Genomic DNA, 20,273 nt, shown 5'->3' with positions numbered 1-20,273 from the left:
AAGCCTAGGTTTCACTTATATAGGCCATTGGGCTTAAAAATTAGCCCCAATGCTTTTATAAGCTTGTAACCCTATAATTACTTAAAACTATGCCTCCACTTATAAGCCTTGTCCCACGCTAGTGACATCTCCCCACTAGGCGCCCCACGTCCGGCCTCCAACCTAACTCCCCGCTAGTGTGCACCTATCCTGGACGTAACATACTTCCCCCGTTAAGGACCATTAATGTCCTCGGAAATGAAGCTGGAGAATTGGGCTGTGAGATTCTTTGCAGATTCCCATGTACCCTCCCTCTCAGATTTTCCCCTCCACTTAATCAAGTACTCATCATAAGCAGAACGTCTTGAATGCTTAGTACATTGATCTAGAACTACCTCAGGTTCTCGGGAATATACATGGTTCGTTCTTCCAGAATCAATTCCTGGATAGGAACAATCATATTGGAATCACCTAATCGTGCTTTTAGTCTACTGACATGAAAGACACGATGAACCATTCTCTTGAGGATGCATGAGTGCAAGCATTGCACCTAGCAAGTTACGAGGATGGGGGCCCTTATTGCTGCAAGAAATATCTTGGATTTCGCAGCTATGGTGGAGCTCCTTTATCACGCCTTGTTGACCTGAGGTCCGGGTGTTGGCACCAGTAGTGTGCAACCCGGAGGCCATCATTGATGATGTTGCTAAAGGCTTTCTCGACCACTTCTCCACATTTGCTCTGAGGGGGGGTTTTGTTGGGATTCAGAGCTTTGTGTTTAAATCAGCCCTTTTCTTTGTGTGGGAACCACCCCTTAGTGTAATTGTGCCTATGTGTGTAAACATCCTCTAAAGGCTAGATATTATGTGTGTGTATATAGTAAGCAATGATGTCATCACATATGGCATGTGTCACTGTTTCAATGTGTGTGATTGAGTCAAAAGATAAGGCTCTAAAGCCCATAAAGCATTGTACTTGGTGCACGATAAGCATCATCATTAATCGAATCAACATTGACTCATGCAACACTCTGAGCTTCGTCATTTCTCTTTCTGTGTAATTCAGCCCTTGCGTGAACCACCCCTTAGTGTAAGTGTGCCTGTGTGTGAACAGCCTCTGTGTGTATGTAGTAAGGAGGACATATGCCATGTCTCATTCTTTCAATGTGTGATTGAGTCAAAAGATAAGGTTCTAAGCCCATAAAGCATTGTACTTGGTGAAGGATACACAGCACACCTTGAGAAGACCAAGCATGTAGAAATCACATAGAGCCCATTCCGACCATATGTGGATCACATGGACCATAAAAGCACACCGAGAGAAGATTGAGCCTGTGGAGATCCCATACAACCCATTCCACACATGTATAGACCATTATGACCATCCAACCATGATCTATGACATCATACATGGTCATCATGTGGATGATGTGTATGTATGTCCATGGTAGCATACATGTATTTATGTATGTCCAATCAAATCAACATCGAGTCATGTAACACAATGAGCTTCAACATTTCTCTCTCACTACCTCTGCACACACTTGCACAATGGATACCTTTCATCCACCTTAACCTGTGTAAACCCTAACCCTAAATACAACAATTGTGCATCAATCATTCTCAAAGTTAACCACATTTCCTCTTTTGGCAAAAGAGGAGACTGACAGCAAATTCTTCTTTATTCCTAGCACATAAAGTACATCTGAAATGCACAAGGGAGAAGCACTTGCATGTATATTCACACAATAATAATGAGTCAAGTACAAGTGATAATAATAAACCTAAACCTAGTCTAGGTATCCTTTTGTCATGTGCATCAGCAATGCCATGGACTTTCTCAGGGCTAGATCCAGAAGAGGCAGCCAGATAAAGAGTATGAACCAGTAGAAGATGGACATGGAGCAGAACTTGGAGCCAAGCATGGATCAGAGGGGCTGTCGGCTGCAAGAAAGAGGATGCAGGTTGCCAGAGTAGCTGTCGGCTGACGTCAGCAAGGTGTAGGCAGCAAGCGCATCAAGAAGGACCAGTCGGCTGAATTTAATAGAGCATTTATTGCATTTTAATGATTTTATGAGTCAAGAGCTGGCCGACCAGCAGTCGGCCAGTCTTCCACATGCTCCAAGGCCTATAAAAGGGCCCCCTTGCTCCTTGTTTTATTCATTCAACCCACTAGGGGTTTGAGTCAGTAGGATCCTAGTCTAGGGCAGTTTTTGGTGTGTTATCACCTTTTCCAAGAAGGCAGCCAAGGGCTGCAAAGATTCAGATACCTTTTTGTATCATAGAAATATACTGAATTTCCAGCACCTCACTTTCTCTCTCTACTCTCTCTCTACCTGCGTTTTTGCATCAGATGGTGCGTTTTCTGCATCAGAAGGTTTTCAAGAGTGTTTAGGGCTGAAAGAAGACTACCCAGAGCTTCCGCGCGTTACATTGGTATCAGAGCATCAGGCTCAGTCAAGCTAAACACTGATACAGTCCCAGATGATGGTGTACAGGTCCAAGGTACAGGAAAGTACACGGATTCGAAGCCCAAGGCGGGAACACAGATCGGGAAGAACTCCCAAGAGGTTTGTTGGTGGTGTTCCACAGTGCCAGATGGGGATGGCAGTTCCGTGAGCCAGATAGGTTCTCAGGTAACGGTCCCAAGGGAGGTTGATCCTCCAAGGGTGATGTGAGAGTGCCAGACTCAGTTCCAGACCAAGACCGTGTTCAGAGTCAGGGCAGGAGTGGATTGTGGACTAGAGGAAGACCAGATGCATAGATCTTCATCAGAGACAGAGTGGTTTGGAGAACAGACCGGATTTTCAGAGAAAAAGGTTTGCCAGGGATGGATGATGACAGAGGGACTTCGGAACAGGATTGGGATGATGACAGTCATCCAAGAGCAGGTTGGATTCCCGTCATCAAGTTTAGCAGAGGGGGATGTCATGTGCATCAGCAATGCCATGGACTTTCTCAGGGCTAGATCCAGAAGAGGCAGCCAGATAAAGAGTATGAACCAGTAGAAGATGGACATGGAGCAGAACTTGGAGCCAAGCATGGATCAGAGGGGCTGTCGGCTGCAAGAAAGAGGATGCAGGTTGCCAGAGTAGCTGTCGGCTGACGTCAGCAAGGTGTAGGCAGCAAGCGCATCAAGAAGGACCAGTCGGCTGAATTTAATAGAGCATTTATTGCATTTTAATGATTTTATGAGTCAAGAGCTGGCCGACCAGCAGTCGGCCAGTCTTCCACATGCTCCAAGGCCTATAAAAGGGCCCCCTTGCTCCTTGTTTTATTCATTCAACCCACTAGGGGTTTGAGTCAGTAGGATCCTAGTCTAGGGCAGTTTTTGGTGTGTTATCACCTTTTCCAAGAAGGCAGCCAAGGGCTGCAAAGATTCAGATACCTTTTTGTATCATAGAAATATACTGAATTTCCAGCACCTCACTTTCTCTCTCTACTCTCTCTCTACCTGCGTTTTTGCATCAGATGGTGCGTTTTCTGCATCAGAAGGTTTTCAAGAGTGTTTAGGGCTGAAAGAAGACTACCCAGAGCTTCCGCGTGTTACACCTTTCACACCAAATGTCCAAGGAGAAAAACTAGTAGGACAAAAGTGCCCCTGGAGTTAGTGCATGTTCACATGCAGCACTACATATAAGCACATGCCCTCAGTAGGAAACCTCGACCATTGGGATGTACCTCTCCCAATCAGATGGTCACCTGGAGACATATGCATGAAGAATATTCTCCAAAACCCGATTCACCCACTCTGTTTGCCCATCGGACTAAGGATGATAAGAGGAACTAATATCCAATTTCTAGAAAACAAGCTGCCAAAAAAGTGTCTAAAAAACTTCGAATCCATGTCACTCACTATGTCACAAGGCAACTTATACAAACTTGAAAAGCTACTCAACAAACTACTATGCCAAATCAATTGCTCTTACGGTTGACCTTGTAGGTAAAAACCTCGCCATCTTTGTCAACCTGTCTACCACCACCCAGATGGCATCATGCCCTCTGCCAGTCCGTGGCAATCCGACAATAAAATCCATGGAAATACTTTCCCATTTTCCAAACGAAATCTCCAAAGGATGTAACAAGCCTCCGACCCTAAGGCACTCCACCTTATTCACCTAACATTGATGACATTTCACCACATAGTCCTAGACTTTTGCCTTCAGCTTTTAGGCCAATGAAACGTCTATTTTACCAAATCATAGGTCTGTTGTACCCCCGGATGGCCTGCTGTAGAAGAGTCATGACATTCATAAAGGATCCTTTTCCTAATCTCAACACAATCCCGTACATAGACTCTATCATCCTTGAACAAAATTCCGTTCCAAATCAAGTACTAACCAACTACTCTAATAGATAGTACGACCCCTAAGTCTTGCTCTAAATTGTGCAGCTCCCTACCTGAACCTACTTCCAATACTGACTGAAATGCCCATCAGTTCAACAGAACCCTCTCAAGGAATCATACAAGTCAACATTAATCTCGGTGAAACTCAAAAGATTCACCTCCCCAAATCCGACTTAAAGCGTTTGCAACCTGATTCAAACTACCCTTTCTGTACTCAATCTCCATATCAAAGTCCTACATAAGCTCTGCCCATGGTGCCTTCCTTCCTCTCAACTCAGGTCTATCACATATGTACTTGATCGATTTATGGTCAGTCAAGGCAACAAAATTGGATCCATACAAATAATGTCTCCAAATGTTCAATGCGTAAGAACCGCATACAATACTTCCTCTTTAGTATGCCTCCTAACCTGGCTATCATCCAGCTTCTTGCTTTCAAATGCCATAGGTCTTCCCCTTGGAACAAGGCAGTCTCAACTGCATAATCATTGGCATCAGTCTCAACCACAAATAGTTTGCCAGGATCCGGTAAGGCCAAAATAGGTACATCCTTCACCTTGAGCTTGAGAGTACAAAAAATATCGTTAAGCCTCTCATTCCAAGTAATAGGACTATTGGACTTTCATCCCAGTCCTCTAAGAAGATTCGTGAAAAGAACAATCACATTCAAATAATACTTCACTCACTTTTTAAGAAAGACACTGAATCCTAAGAATGTCTGAAGTTGCCTCACTATATGAGGAACTGCCCAATCCAACACCTTCCGAATCTGTTCAAGATCAACACTCATACCATCCCAAGAAATCCGATGACCTAGATATGTGAGTTCCTTACAAAAGAACTCACACTTGGCATACAATCGCTCCCATCTTAGAATCCCCAAGACTACCAACATGCTCCTTAAGGGTACAACTATAAACTAAAATATCATCTAAGAATACCACAACAAACTTTCCCAAAGAATCTTGAAAGAGATCATTCATCATCTGTTGAAAAGTAGTAGGAGCATTCATAAGCCCAAAAGATAAAACAAAAAACTCGTAATGGCCATACCGTGTACGGAAACTTGATCTTCTTCTGATATATATATCTAGTGATAACCAGTACGTAGGTCAATCCTCATAAAATAGGCAACACTCTGCATCCTATCTATCATATCATCTGCTCTGGGAAGAGGAAACCTATTCTTAACCATAACTTTATTAAACTTTTTATAATTTAATAATTTACACATCCACCAAGTTATCGTCCTTCTTATGCTTTAAAAGCACTGGAGCTCCCCAGAGATTTACTCCTGTGTATCTGTCTCATCCTAGAATATTCTGACAACTACCGGGCAATCTCATCCTCTTCCAACCAGCTCATCTTGTAAGGTGTGATGCTCACAAGTTGAGACCCCAGAAGCAAATCTATCTTATGATCAACCGGCCGGGAGGTAAACCATGGGGCAATTCTGCAAGGAAGACATCGGTAAAATCCACCTTGATGTTTCTAAAGCCTCTACCTCCCAAGCTTCCAGCTTAACTGTTTTCAAACTACAATTAACATTAGATGAAAGGGAATCAAGAACACATTGAAACACCTCATAATCTCAATTTCCAATTGTATTATGAAGACTTGCTGAATTTACAAGAGTAGAGGGTGGGACCGCAAAATCACCCTTAAGACATATCAAAGGACCCTCCATAACAAAGGACAAAGTATATCCTTTCCCTTGAGGCATATTAAAAGACCCTCCATAACAAAAGACAAAGTATGACCTTTCCAATCTACATCAATAACATCGACCCTATCTAGATTCATAATCAAAAAAACTAGGGGCTCCGTGTAATCTTGGATAGAGAGAAACCCGCCACTCCTCATGCCTCACCGCCAGGTTCACACGATATACATGATCACTTGGCTGTGTCTCCACTCCCAACTTCTACACAAGTACGAGTTGTGAGTACTACTACCAGGGTCAAAAAGAATGTGTACAATCTTCCCCAATACCAATCCATACATCCATATAAGACCATTGGGACCGAGGAGACCAACATGTTGAAGTTACATAGCATGCAAGCACTATGATCCAGAACTATAGCATCAACGGAAGAAATTTTAGGGTTACCTTTTACTTCAGTCACATGAGTTTCCTTGGGCGCTTTCTTCGTCTGCGAACACCTCGCCTTCATATGGCCCTTTTGGGCGCAAATGAAACACCCGCCATCTCGGAAAGTCCAAAAACCCTGGAGGGTTTTCTTCTCTTTCTTCATCACCCAAAGCGTGGATTTGGTTTTTATTATGTGAAACCTTTCCAAACCTAAAATCATTTACGTTGGGAACCTTGTTCAAAACCTACCTCGAGTGTGAGGTTTTTGAAGAGGACATGTTTCTAAGTATGGCTAGCCATTGTCTCTTCATAAATCCTTTTTTCTATGATTGTTCCTCACCTGAAGTTTGAGATCCCAAAGAATCCACAAAAAGTTGTGGCATCCATGTGCCCCGCCCAAGGCTGCAACTCTATAGACCATTGTAAATACATGTCAAAAGACAAGTTGTGCATATCCAAGTCTGCAAACTTGGACACTACATCAAACTCATCCTTCGCCTCTGGAGGAACTCATCTCGAAAAACTAAGTCTCGAGATCTGCCCAAGTAGTGGGTTTATCCCTCAATTCTCTTCACCAAGTACAGGCTTTCCCCTTCAAGAAGAGACTCCTCATCATTTGTATCTTCTGAGCATCCGAGAAAGGATGAAACTCAAAGTGCACATTCAAACGGTTGAGCCAAGAGTTTACAGCCTCATGTGTCCTCTCCTTCTTCTCACCCACAAAAGCGTCCAACATGAATGGACTCTGGAGCACCCACCACGGGAGTAGCGGCTGAACCAACCACTGCACTCTGAAGAAGAACCACCTGCTCCCGCGCCTGCTGAATATCAGCCTATAAATCTACCTAAAGTTTGGCCATCTGCTCCTCGAAGTAAGTTTTCTCTACCCCTTCAACCTCTTCTTGTTGCAACTCAATTGGTCCCGTCGGGTTGAGGATGCTCGTCATGGTCCGATAGGGTATCATCAAACAAGAGTTCGTCCTCCATGGATGAAGTGAAGACGATAAAGCGGATGTTGCTTCAAAAAAACTATGCCGATTCTGAATTTCAGAAATTAAAGAGAGAAAACTATGCTTTTACGTGAGAAAAGACGAAATCATATGGAAAACACCACCTACCAATGCTCTATGCACGAGAGATGGAAATCATGTTGTGAATCCAGGCGACATACCATCTCCAAAGTCTTTCGTCATGCCCAGAGTAGGATAGTATGGGTTAAACTCTCCTAACCTTGTTTTTACAAGTTAAAAAAACACTCCGTAGTCACTGGAATTGATGCTTCAGATGTTATGCATAAGTGTATTCACATGTGTTAGGCTGTATGCAATGTAAATAAGATGAGTTGCGCTGAGCTGGACTGTCTGTTGCAAAATTTGCAAAGTATCACTTGATTTTTGCCCTGCTTTGGATGTGGTTTGAAACATACTGGGAGCTGGCCTCTAACTTTTGTTTACTTTGCAGGTTAGTATGTTTGATGGGTTGAAAAAGAGACCACCCAGACTTGGCCCAAGAACTAAAAGGTGGTATCTCAAGGAGAAGCAGATGGACTACACTTTTGTTGCATTCATAGAGAACCAAGTGGGCACTAGACCCACAGTGAAATGGTCCTAGAGAGGGGGAGAGCTGGAAAAACAATCACCTAGAGGTACCACAGAAGCTATGATGGAGACTTTCATAATGCTTGGCTACAAGATATCTTGGGAGCAATCCAGCTTTCTATTTGAAGATGAGAAATGGGATTTGCTGTGTAAACTGTTAAATGAAGTAAAATGTGAAGTATAGGTGTCTACTGGAGTAACCCAGAGTTATCTTTTGTCATCTTGTGTACTTGATCATTTCTGCTGATATAAATATGTAAATTATTATCGGTCCCAAAAAAAAAAACAATAGGGCTCCTTCTATGATGCGCTAGGCTAATATTATCCCCCCTATTCATGTTTCCCCCCCGCCCCCCCCCAAAAAAACGCCTTTGTTTTCTTTTTTTAAAATACAAAATTAGCAACATGCTTCTTTCTTTTAAAAAAAACGTGCCCCTAAATCAGCTTACTGCTGCGCCTGCTTTTCACCCTGTCAGCTGCCTTGTACACACCCCCCCCCCCTTCTCTTCCTTTCGCCTTGCTACTGCCATCACCCGTTGCTTTTCTGATGTACGGCCAGCAGCGCAGACCTCTGTACGGCCTGTGCACAGAGCCTCTGTTGTATGACCAGCAGCTCAGACCCCTGCACAGCCTCTGAACGGCTCTTAAACCAGCTCTTGCATGGCCTTCCACCAAAATCAGCCCCTATGGATGCACAGCCCAGCAAAGCAACAATGACATCTAACGCTGCTACCAACCAAAAGGAAAGGGATTTTAGGGTTTCTGCATTTTAATAGCATACCCTTTCTGTGTTTTAGGGTTTCTGCGACAGCGTACCATTTTGCACATCAACGCAGAACCATCCTCTCTCTCTCTCTCTCTCTCTCTCTCTCTCTCTCTCAAAATCTACAAGAGCCTAAGCAACCAAGAAAGCACCTACATCTTTGCAAGATCAAAACACAAATTTGGCCTGACTGAGAGATTCCTGGATAGGGCAACTTTGACAACACATGCAAAACACACAAACCTTGTAGTTTTCTCGCTTCCGTGATCAAGTTGGCTCTGATACCAACTGTAAGGCTCCTTCCAAAGGATCACCTGATACACAAGCTAAACACACAAGATTAGAACAACATAGAAGGGTGCAGGCAAACTCACCTCCCATCCATAGATTCCATCCGGAATCTCCTCTAGCCAAGGCCTAAGGTTCCACTCCCCACAAGCCAAGCCACTAGAACATAGGTTCTGTACCTCGAACCACCCCCAGCCAGAGGTCTGATTGCCGCTAGCTAGCCAAGCTCCAATAGCCCCAACCTCACGTCCCATACCACCACGCCAAATATCTACCTACACACTACTATAGCCCCGAGGTTTCGCACACCCTGGCAACCCTCTGCTACCTTAAGTGACCCCCAAGGTCCCTTGTATAGTAATAACCTTGCTATAACTAGCCCTAGTTTATTTATAAGCTTCTTAGCAATAATTAGCCCCTCGCTATTATTTATTAGCCCATGGCTAATCCAAACATCATCCTGCTAGCATCCTTAGCCCATGTGTGACACGTTAGGTTATACTAACCCTAGACTGATCAGTACATAACATAGATCTCAGTCTCTCGCGTTAACTATTCAGAGATACAGTTTGTGCAATGAGAGGATGGCACAGTAAATGGAATTTTAAAGCGCTTTGATATTATGTGAGAGAGCGACTTCATGCAGGTAACATCAACCTCCTCTATTGTCCGACTCAAGACAACGTGGCAGACATCTTCAGAAAGGGGCTTCTCATAGACAAGTTTGAAGCTTTTCGCAAAGCTTTAAGCCTGACACACTTTGTGATCCAATGTGCCTCCGTACATCCAGTGTCCATTACCGGGGGATTATGACAGATATGTTACTGGAAATATGTATTAGGCATTTGTATTAGATTGGTGACATTTCCCCTAGCAATAAGTGTCACATATAGACTACGGTCTGCAGTTTATAACATGAGCAACTCTAGCAACATCCTCATGTGAAGGTGCGTAGAGAGCAGTCTTCACCACCACGGTAGAGTGCATATGATTGAGGAGGTTAATTTTTCATGCAAGAACAATGCGCGTTCACATTCATTATCGTTATGTGAGAGAGCGACTTCATGCAGGTAACATCAACCTCCTCTATTGTCCAACTCAAGACAACGAGGCAGACATCTTCACAAAGGGGCTTCTCATAGACAAGTTTGAAGCTTTTCGCAAAGCTTTAAGCTTGATACAGTTTGTGATCCAATGTGACTCCATACATCCAGTGTCCATTACAAGGAAGATTGTGACAGATATGTTACTGGAAATATGTATTAGGCATTTGTATTAGTTTGGTGACATTTCCCCTAGCAATAAGGGTCATATATAGACTACGACTTGCAATAAGTGTCACATATAGACTTCGGTTTGCAGTTCATTATGTGAGAGAGCGACTTCATGCGGGTAACATCAACCTCCTCTATTGTCTGACTCAAGACAACGTGGCAGACATCTTCACAAAGGGGCTTCTCATAGACAAGTTTGAAGCTTCTCGCAAAGCTTTGAGCTTGATACAGTTTGCGATCCAATGTGCCTCCACACATCCAGTTTCCATTACAGGGGGGATTGTGACAGATATGTTACTGGAAATATGTACTAGGCATTTGTATTAGTTTGGTGACATTTCCCCCAGTAATAAGTGTCACAGATAGACTACGGTTGGCAGTTTATAACATGACCATTGGATCAGATGCCACATGTCATGATATTATCTAATCTTGGTGCTTAGGACTACAAACAGGTCCTTACTTTGATGTACTTGGTTTTTTTTTTCAACGACAGTCCTGGATTTGTGGTCAACTTGTGTACTTGTGCTTCTTTCATTCTGTCTCACTCTCACGGGTACTCCATTCCAACATAACATGTACACTAATAAAACCACCTTGCCTCACATCACATGAGCAATCTTCTTCCTAAACATGGAACTCAGTCCTAGATGAAATTCATCACTCTCAGTGCAGACTTAAAATTTTTTACCATACCATCCATTTTGCGGGGTAGTGCTTTCTTGGGCTGTTTTGTGGATTTGCAAGTGTATGGGAAGCTCTGTTGGGTTGCCGTAAAAAGAGAGGATTTAGGAAGCTCTGTTGGGCTGCCGTAAGAAGGGAGGACTTCTATGCAAGTAATGCCATCACAAGTGCCAGCCTATTGAAGCACATCCATAACAATTCATAGACACTGACAAAAAGTCTATAGCTTTTTCATCTTCCAACAAAATAAAGAATGTTTATGTCATGTTTGACGTCTCTTAAACTATAGTATTCAAACTCTCACCACAATTGTGACGACCTCTTTGACGACTCCTGCAACTGTTAATGTGACTGCACTTGTTTTTGATATAAGAAGGTATTCTGCCAGAACCTGCAGTTTTGTTGCAAAAAACAAGCTCCATCAATGCCACTGCCTCACTTCTTTAACACTAGCATTGGTACGTATGAAGCTTCAAGGCTTTACAAAAGATCTAACTGGATAAGAGAGACAGCCAAACTCTTGGGGAATTTCAAAGGGCATTGTTTAACACGGCAAGGCAAACACCACACGAGACATACCATGAAGAAAGCCAAAGATCCCCCTAGAAGCAGCAGCAACGAGCTCTTTATAGCATTCTGATATGTATCAAAAAATGGGTGCTCAGCAAGCTTATGCAAAGGCTCTGATCCAAGAGAAAGAACAGCCGTGATGATTGCCATAACAGGAGCAAGATGACACATGACAGCCAGAGGATTGTTTAAGCCTGAAAAAGTATCAACACATTCAGTTCACAACATCAGCATGCTGATAGCTCAAAACTTCCATGTTTAGTCAAAGACGCTCAAGCCAAATGGAAAAGACTTACCAAACTCCTTTTTCTGCCACCAACACACACCATCTTTGAAGTTACAGACCATGCAAAGCCTCGCAAATGAAACAGCAACAAGTTAAAGTGTGAACATTCAAACTAAAACACCCCAACAATCAACATGAAAAAGAGTAAGATATCTTTCCAGACTAAAAGTTCTCGAATTGATGCAAAAAGATAAAAAAACAAGCATACGTGAACATTGAAAGAAAGGCTCTTTACTAATAAAATTACCTGCAGTAAAAGTTGTGTCACGGTCCACCGAAATCCAGACATAATTGCTGCAAGGATAACAAGTACAAAACCAAGTACCTCAAACCGTTTCTCCTCTGATTTTGTACTTAGTAGAGATCCTAGACCTGTTCATAGGCATTGAGAACACAATGGTGATGAATGTGAAAGCCCTTCCCACACCATATAGAGCAAGTTATCACTACTTGAAAAAGTCTACATACCCAGGTGAAAGGGAACAATGTAAAACAAGGCTTTTAAAATAAGCAGATTAGCCACATATACAATGAAAAAAATTCAAACAACATTCGAGCCAAAATTTAACCATTACCAGTTAGCAAGACCCCACTTGAAATGATTGAAATAATTCCAAATAATTTGAAACTCGGAGACTCCAACCTGTTGCAAATAAGCCAGAAAAAGCACACAGAACACAGCTGATGTAGGTAGGCAGAATATAAACTGACAGAAATTATTTGCCGGGGAAAAAAAAAGAGATCTGAAATCACAACTTCAACTCTTTGGTCCAGAATGGTAGACTCACTTGAAGGCAAATGCAAATAAAAGGAGAAAAACAGGAGCAGCAGATTTGCACTGCCAGTAAACATCAAATATATCAGTTCCTTAAATGGATAGGCTGCATCTAAACAGCCTTCTCATGAAAATAATGGGTGCTAGCCTATTATAAACACTACAGTGATTGCAGCCATACCTAGATCCTAAATTGCCCAAGTAAAGAAAATTGTGATCTGAGCTTTAGAGAAACAACACTTCTCACATCATCCTTGTTTTACAATAACAAAACCGGATATTTCTTTTCGGGGAGAAAGGGGGCTCTTCATCCAACCAAAGTTTTTATGCCACATTGCTTTACAGATATTTCTTGGGAAAAAAACTCATCATCTACCACCATGCATGTTTCAGTACAGGACTACATGCACACAAATGTTGGGCGCACGCGCAGGAAAAAGAAAGAAAGAAAGAAAGTTATATTAACGTCTTCAAAAGACCCAAAGGTCTATGAGACCAAATGAAGTATACATAGTGTGCATGAGATCTCGTCATGGATGAAATAAGAAAAAGAAACAGTAAACTAAAACTGAAAACTGAAAGCTGAGATTATACAAGATGAAAACTCTAGATCCTACTATGCCAGGTATAGGGTAGAATAAGTGATGGGATACAAGAGAGCTGAATAAAAAGAGTCAATCAACCCTATATGCCAAGCAAGGGCCCATCCACGATGTCCATCGTGGGTGATACAAGAAGGCTAGAGATGTCGATAGTTTGCAGTGAGGATGAGGCTGCTCGATGGCAGGCCATGATCTCTTGAATCTGGGGCTGATGAGCTGGGGGTGGCCAGGGTCTGATGGGACAAGGGCATCTAGCTCTTTAGAGTGCGCGCCCGATTACGTGACTCGCATGGGCATGCTGCGAGGGAGCACTGTGGTAGAGGCTCCCGTATCCACTGTGGGGGCTCACGTGCCTCCCTATCCACCCCTCTAGGTGGAAAAAGCTGGTGATTGTAAGCTAAGAGGACTGTTGGGGGCGAGGATCTCTAAGTAGTGACTCTCTGTGTCAACTGAGCTCCAGTAGAAAGAGTCCAAGGCACCTCTCATCTGGGTACTCCATGATCCGGGATAAGGGTCCAAAGCCGTCTTTGAATAGACAGTGAAATCTCCCTCTGATCTAGTGACTGGCCTGATAGTAGTCAAGTTTGACGTAGGAGCAAAAGTCTCTTCATAGTCTATTCCCTTCTCTTGAAAATATCGGCAGCTAGTCTTGCTTTGAATATTTGTCAATAGATCCATCTAGCTTCCGCTTGACTTTGTACACCCATTTTGTACCAATAGCATTTTTACTGGCAAGTCAACAAGTTCCCATGTACCATTCTTCATAATGGAACTATATTCATCCTGCATGGCCTTTTCCCAATGTTCATTGCCTTGGGCCTGCTCATAAGAAGCTGGCTCCTCTGAATCATACAAACTACCCATACAAGCATAGTCACTTTCATGCCTCCTTGGTTCACCTCTTTTTCCTGTCCTTGTCTTGCTTCCCAAAGGAGCTGAAAGTTTGCTATCTTCAAGGGTACGTATCAGCCATCTAGGGACCGATTTAGCCGCTTGTATGGCTGTCCTCTCTTCTTGTATAGCTTCTTCAACACCTGTAGGCATCTCAGGCTGCTCAATGGGCTGATGTTCCACTTCATTCTGAGGCATATGCTGTCCTATATTCTGCTGTCCAGAATTTTCAGCATGTGGATAGGTGGCATGATAATGATACATATCCTCTGGGCTTCCAACACTTTGTTTATGTGTAGTGAGAGTGGCTGACCTGAATTTTAAGCAAAGATAACAACAGTCAAAGGGAAGGGAGTCCGGCTGCCTACGCCACAACTGAAAGTGCCGTTTTGTGTGTGGGGACCTGTCTGATGGTTCGCCCGATTGTCGGGAGTAGCTCCAAATTCTCCTTGGGAGTCGAGGAAGGCAGTATACGGCCAAGTTGAGCAAGGGGAAGTTGACAGCTACCGGAGTGGGCTGGCTGCTCCACCTCATGCTCAGAGGCATTGTCCTCCTGTTTGCGAAGGATGATCCACTGTAGACGTGAAATTAGGAGCGGCTGCAGCCAGTACATATGGCCTTGCACCCAGTGCTTGGAAACACTCATCCAACTCTTCACATATTTAAAATCTCTCCGCTGCCATGTGGGAGGCAAAGTCGGCCATCATGTTGGAGAACATAGCTCTTATCTCCTTGACATCTATGATGATGAATAGCTAGGAACGACCAAATAAAAGAACCCAATAAAACTTTTCCAAAGCCTGACCTTGTGCACTCCTAAATTTAGGGGCTCTACCCTATTTATGCAATCAACGCACATGGGTGCCAAAAAAGAAAAATCAAGGAGGAGGAGGACAAGGAGGACAACAACAATGAATATGAAGATAAGGACAAGGCCAATCATGAGGCACGGGGTCCTCAGAGAGGAGCTTCACAGAGCCATAGTTGGTGGGCCCATTGACATTTTCCTCCTCCAAGAGCATCATCTTTCCAAGGGGCATACCTGCCCATTGCGGGAACATCCTTCAAGGCAGGCGTCGCACCTTTTGGCCCCATGCTTTTGGCTCCTCCGGGACCCAGGGTGGGGTATACATTTCGGTCAGCAAGTAGCTCTTACCTGCAGTGCGTGATTCCAGCACCATTCACCTGGAGAGGACAGAGTGGGCTTTCTGAGCATTTACGCGCCGAATGCTGCAAGTAGAGCCACTTTCTGGACTATGGTTCAGCAGTCCCTCCCACAGGTGGATTTTTTATGCATGGGTGGTGACTTCAACATGTTGGTGTTGACAAAGGATAGACTTGGTAGTAGCATGGCTACTGTTTTAGGCACGGAGTAGTCGGCCTGGGAGGAGTTTGATAGAATGTACAGCAGAATAAGGGAAAGTGGAAACACAGGAGAGAGAGAGTGAGAGAGAAAGATGGAGAGGAAACACAGGTGAGAACCTGCTCTCAATATCATCACCAAAAGGAATACATGTCCCGAGCAAGAGGGGAGAACCTCGTAAGTGAGGGACTACACCTAGACAAGCTAGGCAAGCAATGAAATATGAGGGAGGCATGCCGGCTATATATACCTCTACATGAAGGCAGCCGACTGGTGATAAATATCTCCACGACTGGAAAAAATACCCAGGACTATAAATGGGGAATAAATATGGGTAAAATACATGTGAGGGGTGACCAGTCCCTTAGACTAACATGGTCAGCCCTAGAGGCTAAAATAGGACACCAAATAGGAAGCCAGCAAGTAGGGGATGATATCTAACACCCCCTCTCAGTACCGGATGATGAGCAAACTCCAAGAAGCCAGAGACGCCGTCCTCGATCAAAGATGAAAGACTGCAGAAACAGGTACCAAGAAAGCTCCACAAGCAATCTCCTCAGCAACTTAGCTACAAAAGCAACAAAACAAGCTGCCAGGTACACCGCTCCTTTGGAAGAAAACAACCATGAAGGTTGCGACGTGCTGCTCCAAATAATGGTTCCAAACCCAAGTGTGAGAACACTCCCCGAAGTCGAATGTCGTGTATCCAGCCTGGAGAAGGTATGAAAAACCTCATAAACAACCAAGATCAGATCTTGTAGATAATCAATCCTGGGAGAAGCAAACTGCTCCTCACTGGAACCCTCAAAAGAAATAGTCAATCTGCTCCAACTCTGTACCAAGCGTAGCCAAATGCTGTATTAAAGCATCCTCTGAAAAGGTCGGCATCTCAAGATGGAAAGACTCTGTAGAAAAGATGGGGTCCATCTACTCAAACTCCATAACATGAGTTGCCAAATGCTGTACATAAGTACACGCCACTCGGGTGGGCATTGCAAGATAAAAGGACTCCACATCCCCCTCTGAAAAAAGATATCGTCGGACTAATATAAGTCCAACCTGATTCTGATCCAAATCCAAAACTCTGGAAGTACCACTATGCCGAGGCACGGTTAGCAACCACAGATCCAAAGCATCCCACTGGGTCCAAAAAACCATCCTCCAAAACAACAAGCTAGCAGAACTGGCAGGGGGAGGGGCATCCTCAAAAGCATCACAAAGAGATGAAGAGATAGACTCCTCACAGTGAGGAAAGGAAGCAGGAATATAAACTGCAGTGGCAACAAAGTCCTCAAAAGCTTCACAGATAGCAGAAGACTGTTCCAGAAGTAGAACCAGATCCCAAGAATCAGCAAACAGATAAAAGATCCATGTGAAAGGATCACACCGCAAAAGGGCAAAACACCCTCCTTGTTCTGCAAATACTAGCGTGGTCCAGTCTCTCTACGGTCCTGTGCTTTCACTGGACTCCGCGGAGAGCGCCTCACTAGTGTTCCGAGACCACACACAAACAGGCGCTCTCGTACTAATGCCTGGCTCTCCCGATCTCAGCACCTTTGGACCGAGGTTCTCAAATGGAGCTTGGACTACCCGGCACCGAACGGGTGTTACCGAGGGGAATGAATCCCTTATCAGATTTAACACAAAGTACTTTATTTAAATCTGAAAATTCACTTACTTGTGGATGGCAGAAGGAAATCCAATACCCGAGGTATTCGTGTAGAAGGTGTAGCCACCCAGGAGATGTGAAGTCCTCTTGTAGTCGCCAGTGGAGAAGACGTGCAACCTCTTTCAAAGAAGGAAATGGGGCGGCAGCCTTAGGAGAGGTAACACCTTGCTGAAATCTGCTGAATAGAGGAAGCAACCACCTTGTTGAGATGGCACAGCCGCTTCGTAGAGAACTTAGCGCAGCCACCAAGACCAGTACAACCGCAAAGGCCACAGCCGCCTGCTGTGAAAGGAGGAGCACCCACTTGAAAGGGAGGAGATGCCTGGCTGCAGCGTGGAGAGAAGATGGCGTGGAGGAGCACAAGCACAGTCGCCTGAGGGCAGTGTTCTGCTGGCTGGAAAACAGGCGCACAGCCACCTGCTGTGGCAGGCAGCGCAGCCTGTTGGGCTGCCTGTCTGGAGGCTCACAGCCACAGCCGCCTGTAGGGGCATGCGTAGCCTGGAGAGGTACAGCCGTCTGCTAGGAGTCGCATGCAGTCTGCGCTTGCTGGAGGTACAGCCGCCTGTAGAAGAGCATGCGCAGCCACCTGTAGCATATACTGCCGCCAGCAACGATGGATGAAATAGCACCTCTTGGGAGTATGCGCCGACTGTATGCAACAGTAGCACAGCCGCCTTTGATTTGGCTCAGCCGTCAGCAAGCAATGAAGGGCAGGGTGATGGAGGCGCACAAAATCGTATCCCAAGGGTGGTCGGGGAGCTTTTTCTTATTAAGGTTGGAGGGAGAGTAAACAAAATGTGCTGGCTGGCTCCCCACACTTGCATGTGGGCGGCCAACTCTTTGGGAGTGTGGGTAGGTGACCATGCACCCACCCCCACACACACTTAAGTGGGACTCCCCACCTTGGCCCCTAAGTGGGTGCCCAAACGGGGTGCCCACTTTTAAGTGAGTGTGAAAACATGACCTTATAAAACAAAGGTTAAAATATGAAATATTAAAACAACATGTGCAATATACTTACCACCTGTTCACATGCACCAAAACTTGTCAAAAGACAGAGCAGACTTCACGACTCATTGGCAGGCGTCCCCGCTCAGTAAGTAACACATCAAGCAGGCAAACACAAAAATACAAGTCATGCGAAAACAGTTTCAAACATGCAAAACTTGAGTGCATGTGCAAATAGTATCATGGACATATCTCCCGTTCATGGAACAAGTACAAAATATCTGTCGGCACAAAAATGGCATGACATAAAACATAAAAACCTGGTCTTCCTATGGAGTGACAGTCCTATAGATAAGACACAGTTCCAGGCACGAGTCTCCCTATGGTGTGACAGTCCCATAGGTAAGACACGGCACGAATACTGGCTCTTCCATGGCGTGACAATCCCATGGGTCCAACACAGTCCAAGTCATACACGGGTGGCACCAATCCGGCTCCCGTCCACCATACGACACCATCCTGCTAACACACGGGTGGCACCAGTCTGGCTTCCATCCATGTCAGCAAAATACTGGCCTCTTCACATGAGACACTGGCCCGCCTCAAGTGAACGAGACACAAAACTGGAGATGGACCAAATGGTCGGCCAATTGGTGACATCCCCCCAGGCTTCTAAAGAGTTGTCCTCAACTGAAAAGCCTCAAGATATGCCTGCAACAACTGTGGATAATCAACAAAATAGTCCTCATTTACCTACTTGGCATCAATAGGCAAATAATTCTTAAACTTCACAAGGTATCTCTTGGAAAGCTTTCCTACAGGTAGCTTTCGCTCCTTGTGAAAAACAATCTGTTCTGGCTAGAGGATCTCCTCAAGCTCTTCAATCTCTGGCGGATCTTATGTGACAGGCTCATTAGGATTTGGCCCCACATATTTCCGAAATAGACTCACATGAAAAGCATTGTGAATCTTCCAGTGACTAGGCAAAGCAAGCCTGTAGGATACTTCATTGATCTTCTGAATCACCTTTAAGGGTCCATAATAGCAAGGAGAAAGCTTAGGATATGATCCTTCTCGTCCTGGCCTCTTCCGAAGCCTGGCTTTCTCAAATTTCAGCAAAATCCAATCACCTTCGTTGACTTCCATGTCCCTTCTATGCTTGTCAGCAGCCATTTTATGCTTATCCTGAGATCTTGCAATGGCTGTCTGCACCTGACCAAAGGCTACATCCAAGTCACGGACATATTTATCAGCTGCAAAAATCTCATCCTTGGTACGAAGGATGGATGGCAATACCACTCTGCCATAGATACTCTCAAACGGAGCCTTTCCCGTGGAAGCATGGATCGCATTGTTGTAGGCAAACTCAACAAGTGAAAGTACTTCTCCCATGCACTCTTTTGATCTGCCACATAACATTTCAACAAATCCAACACAACGGAATTTGCAGCTTCACTTTGGCCATCCGTTTGGGGATGATAAGCTGATGAAAACTCAAGTTTAGTATCCATATTATCAAATAAAGCCCTCCAAAGGAGGCTCGTAGTCCTGGGATCTCTATCCCCAACAATGGATTTAGACATACCATGATGCTTGAAAATATTAGCAAGAAAAAGCTTTACCATATGATCAGCTTTAATGGTTTTCTTGACAGGCAAGAAATGAGCTTGCTTGCTAAACCTATCCACAAAGGTCCAAATAGCATCATTCCCATGCTGGGATCTAGGCAAGTCCATAATAAAATCCATAGTAATACTTTCCCAAGGTTGCGAGGGAATAGGCAATGGCTGAAGCAAACCTAGAGGTTTTTGCCTATCAAATTTCACCTTTTGGCAAGTAATACATGCACGCACATAAGCCTCAATGTCTTTACGCATGTTTGGCCAAAAGAAATATCTCTGAATCATGCGAGTAGTAGGCATAATACCTCTATGACCAGCATAAGGTGGAGCATGACATTCGTCCATAACCTTTGGACGCAAATCCTTCACCACACATAGGCAATTATCCTTCATAAGATAACCCTCGTTGATAACATAAGAGGCATGTGAGTGACCAGCCATCAAATCAGTCCATATATGGCAAAAATCAGCATCCAAATGGTACAAATCTCGCATAGCAGACAAGTCTCCATGAGAGGCCACTGA

At 44.3% G+C, this 20,273-nt stretch overlaps 1 protein-coding gene across 2 annotated transcripts in view; it reads right to left on the bottom strand.

The window, feature by feature from the left end:
• Positions 1 to 20,273, bottom strand: part of LOC147613505 (Nucleotide/sugar transporter family protein) — a 77,358-nt gene that overhangs the window by 32,006 nt on the left and 25,079 nt on the right. Inside the window, exons 4-9 of one of the 2 annotated variants that reach the window (XR_015263205.1) lie at positions 12,667 to 12,716; positions 12,454 to 12,521; positions 12,126 to 12,250; positions 11,889 to 11,901; positions 11,602 to 11,786; positions 9,020 to 11,413 (exon numbers count right to left, since the gene is read on the bottom strand). Coding sequence is in view for 1 of the 2 variants with exons in the window: in XM_086781471.1 (XP_086637597.1) it covers positions 11,327 to 11,413; positions 11,602 to 11,786; positions 11,889 to 11,901; positions 12,126 to 12,250; positions 12,454 to 12,521; positions 12,667 to 12,716 (528 nt within the window). In the remaining variant the exon portion in view is untranslated. The remainder of the gene's footprint in view (positions 1 to 9,019; positions 11,414 to 11,601; positions 11,787 to 11,888; positions 11,902 to 12,125; positions 12,251 to 12,453; positions 12,522 to 12,666; positions 12,717 to 20,273) is intronic. The other variant, XM_086781471.1, reaches the window with a different exon arrangement.

The sequence above is a fragment of the Cibotium barometz genome, chromosome 43 (genome assembly GCF_041138505.1).
Source record: "Cibotium barometz isolate CiBa-2024 chromosome 43, ASM4113850v1, whole genome shotgun sequence".
NCBI classification, from domain to species: domain Eukaryota; kingdom Viridiplantae; phylum Streptophyta; class Polypodiopsida; order Cyatheales; family Cibotiaceae; genus Cibotium; species Cibotium barometz.
This window is presented reverse-complemented; position numbering and strand designations above follow the sequence as displayed.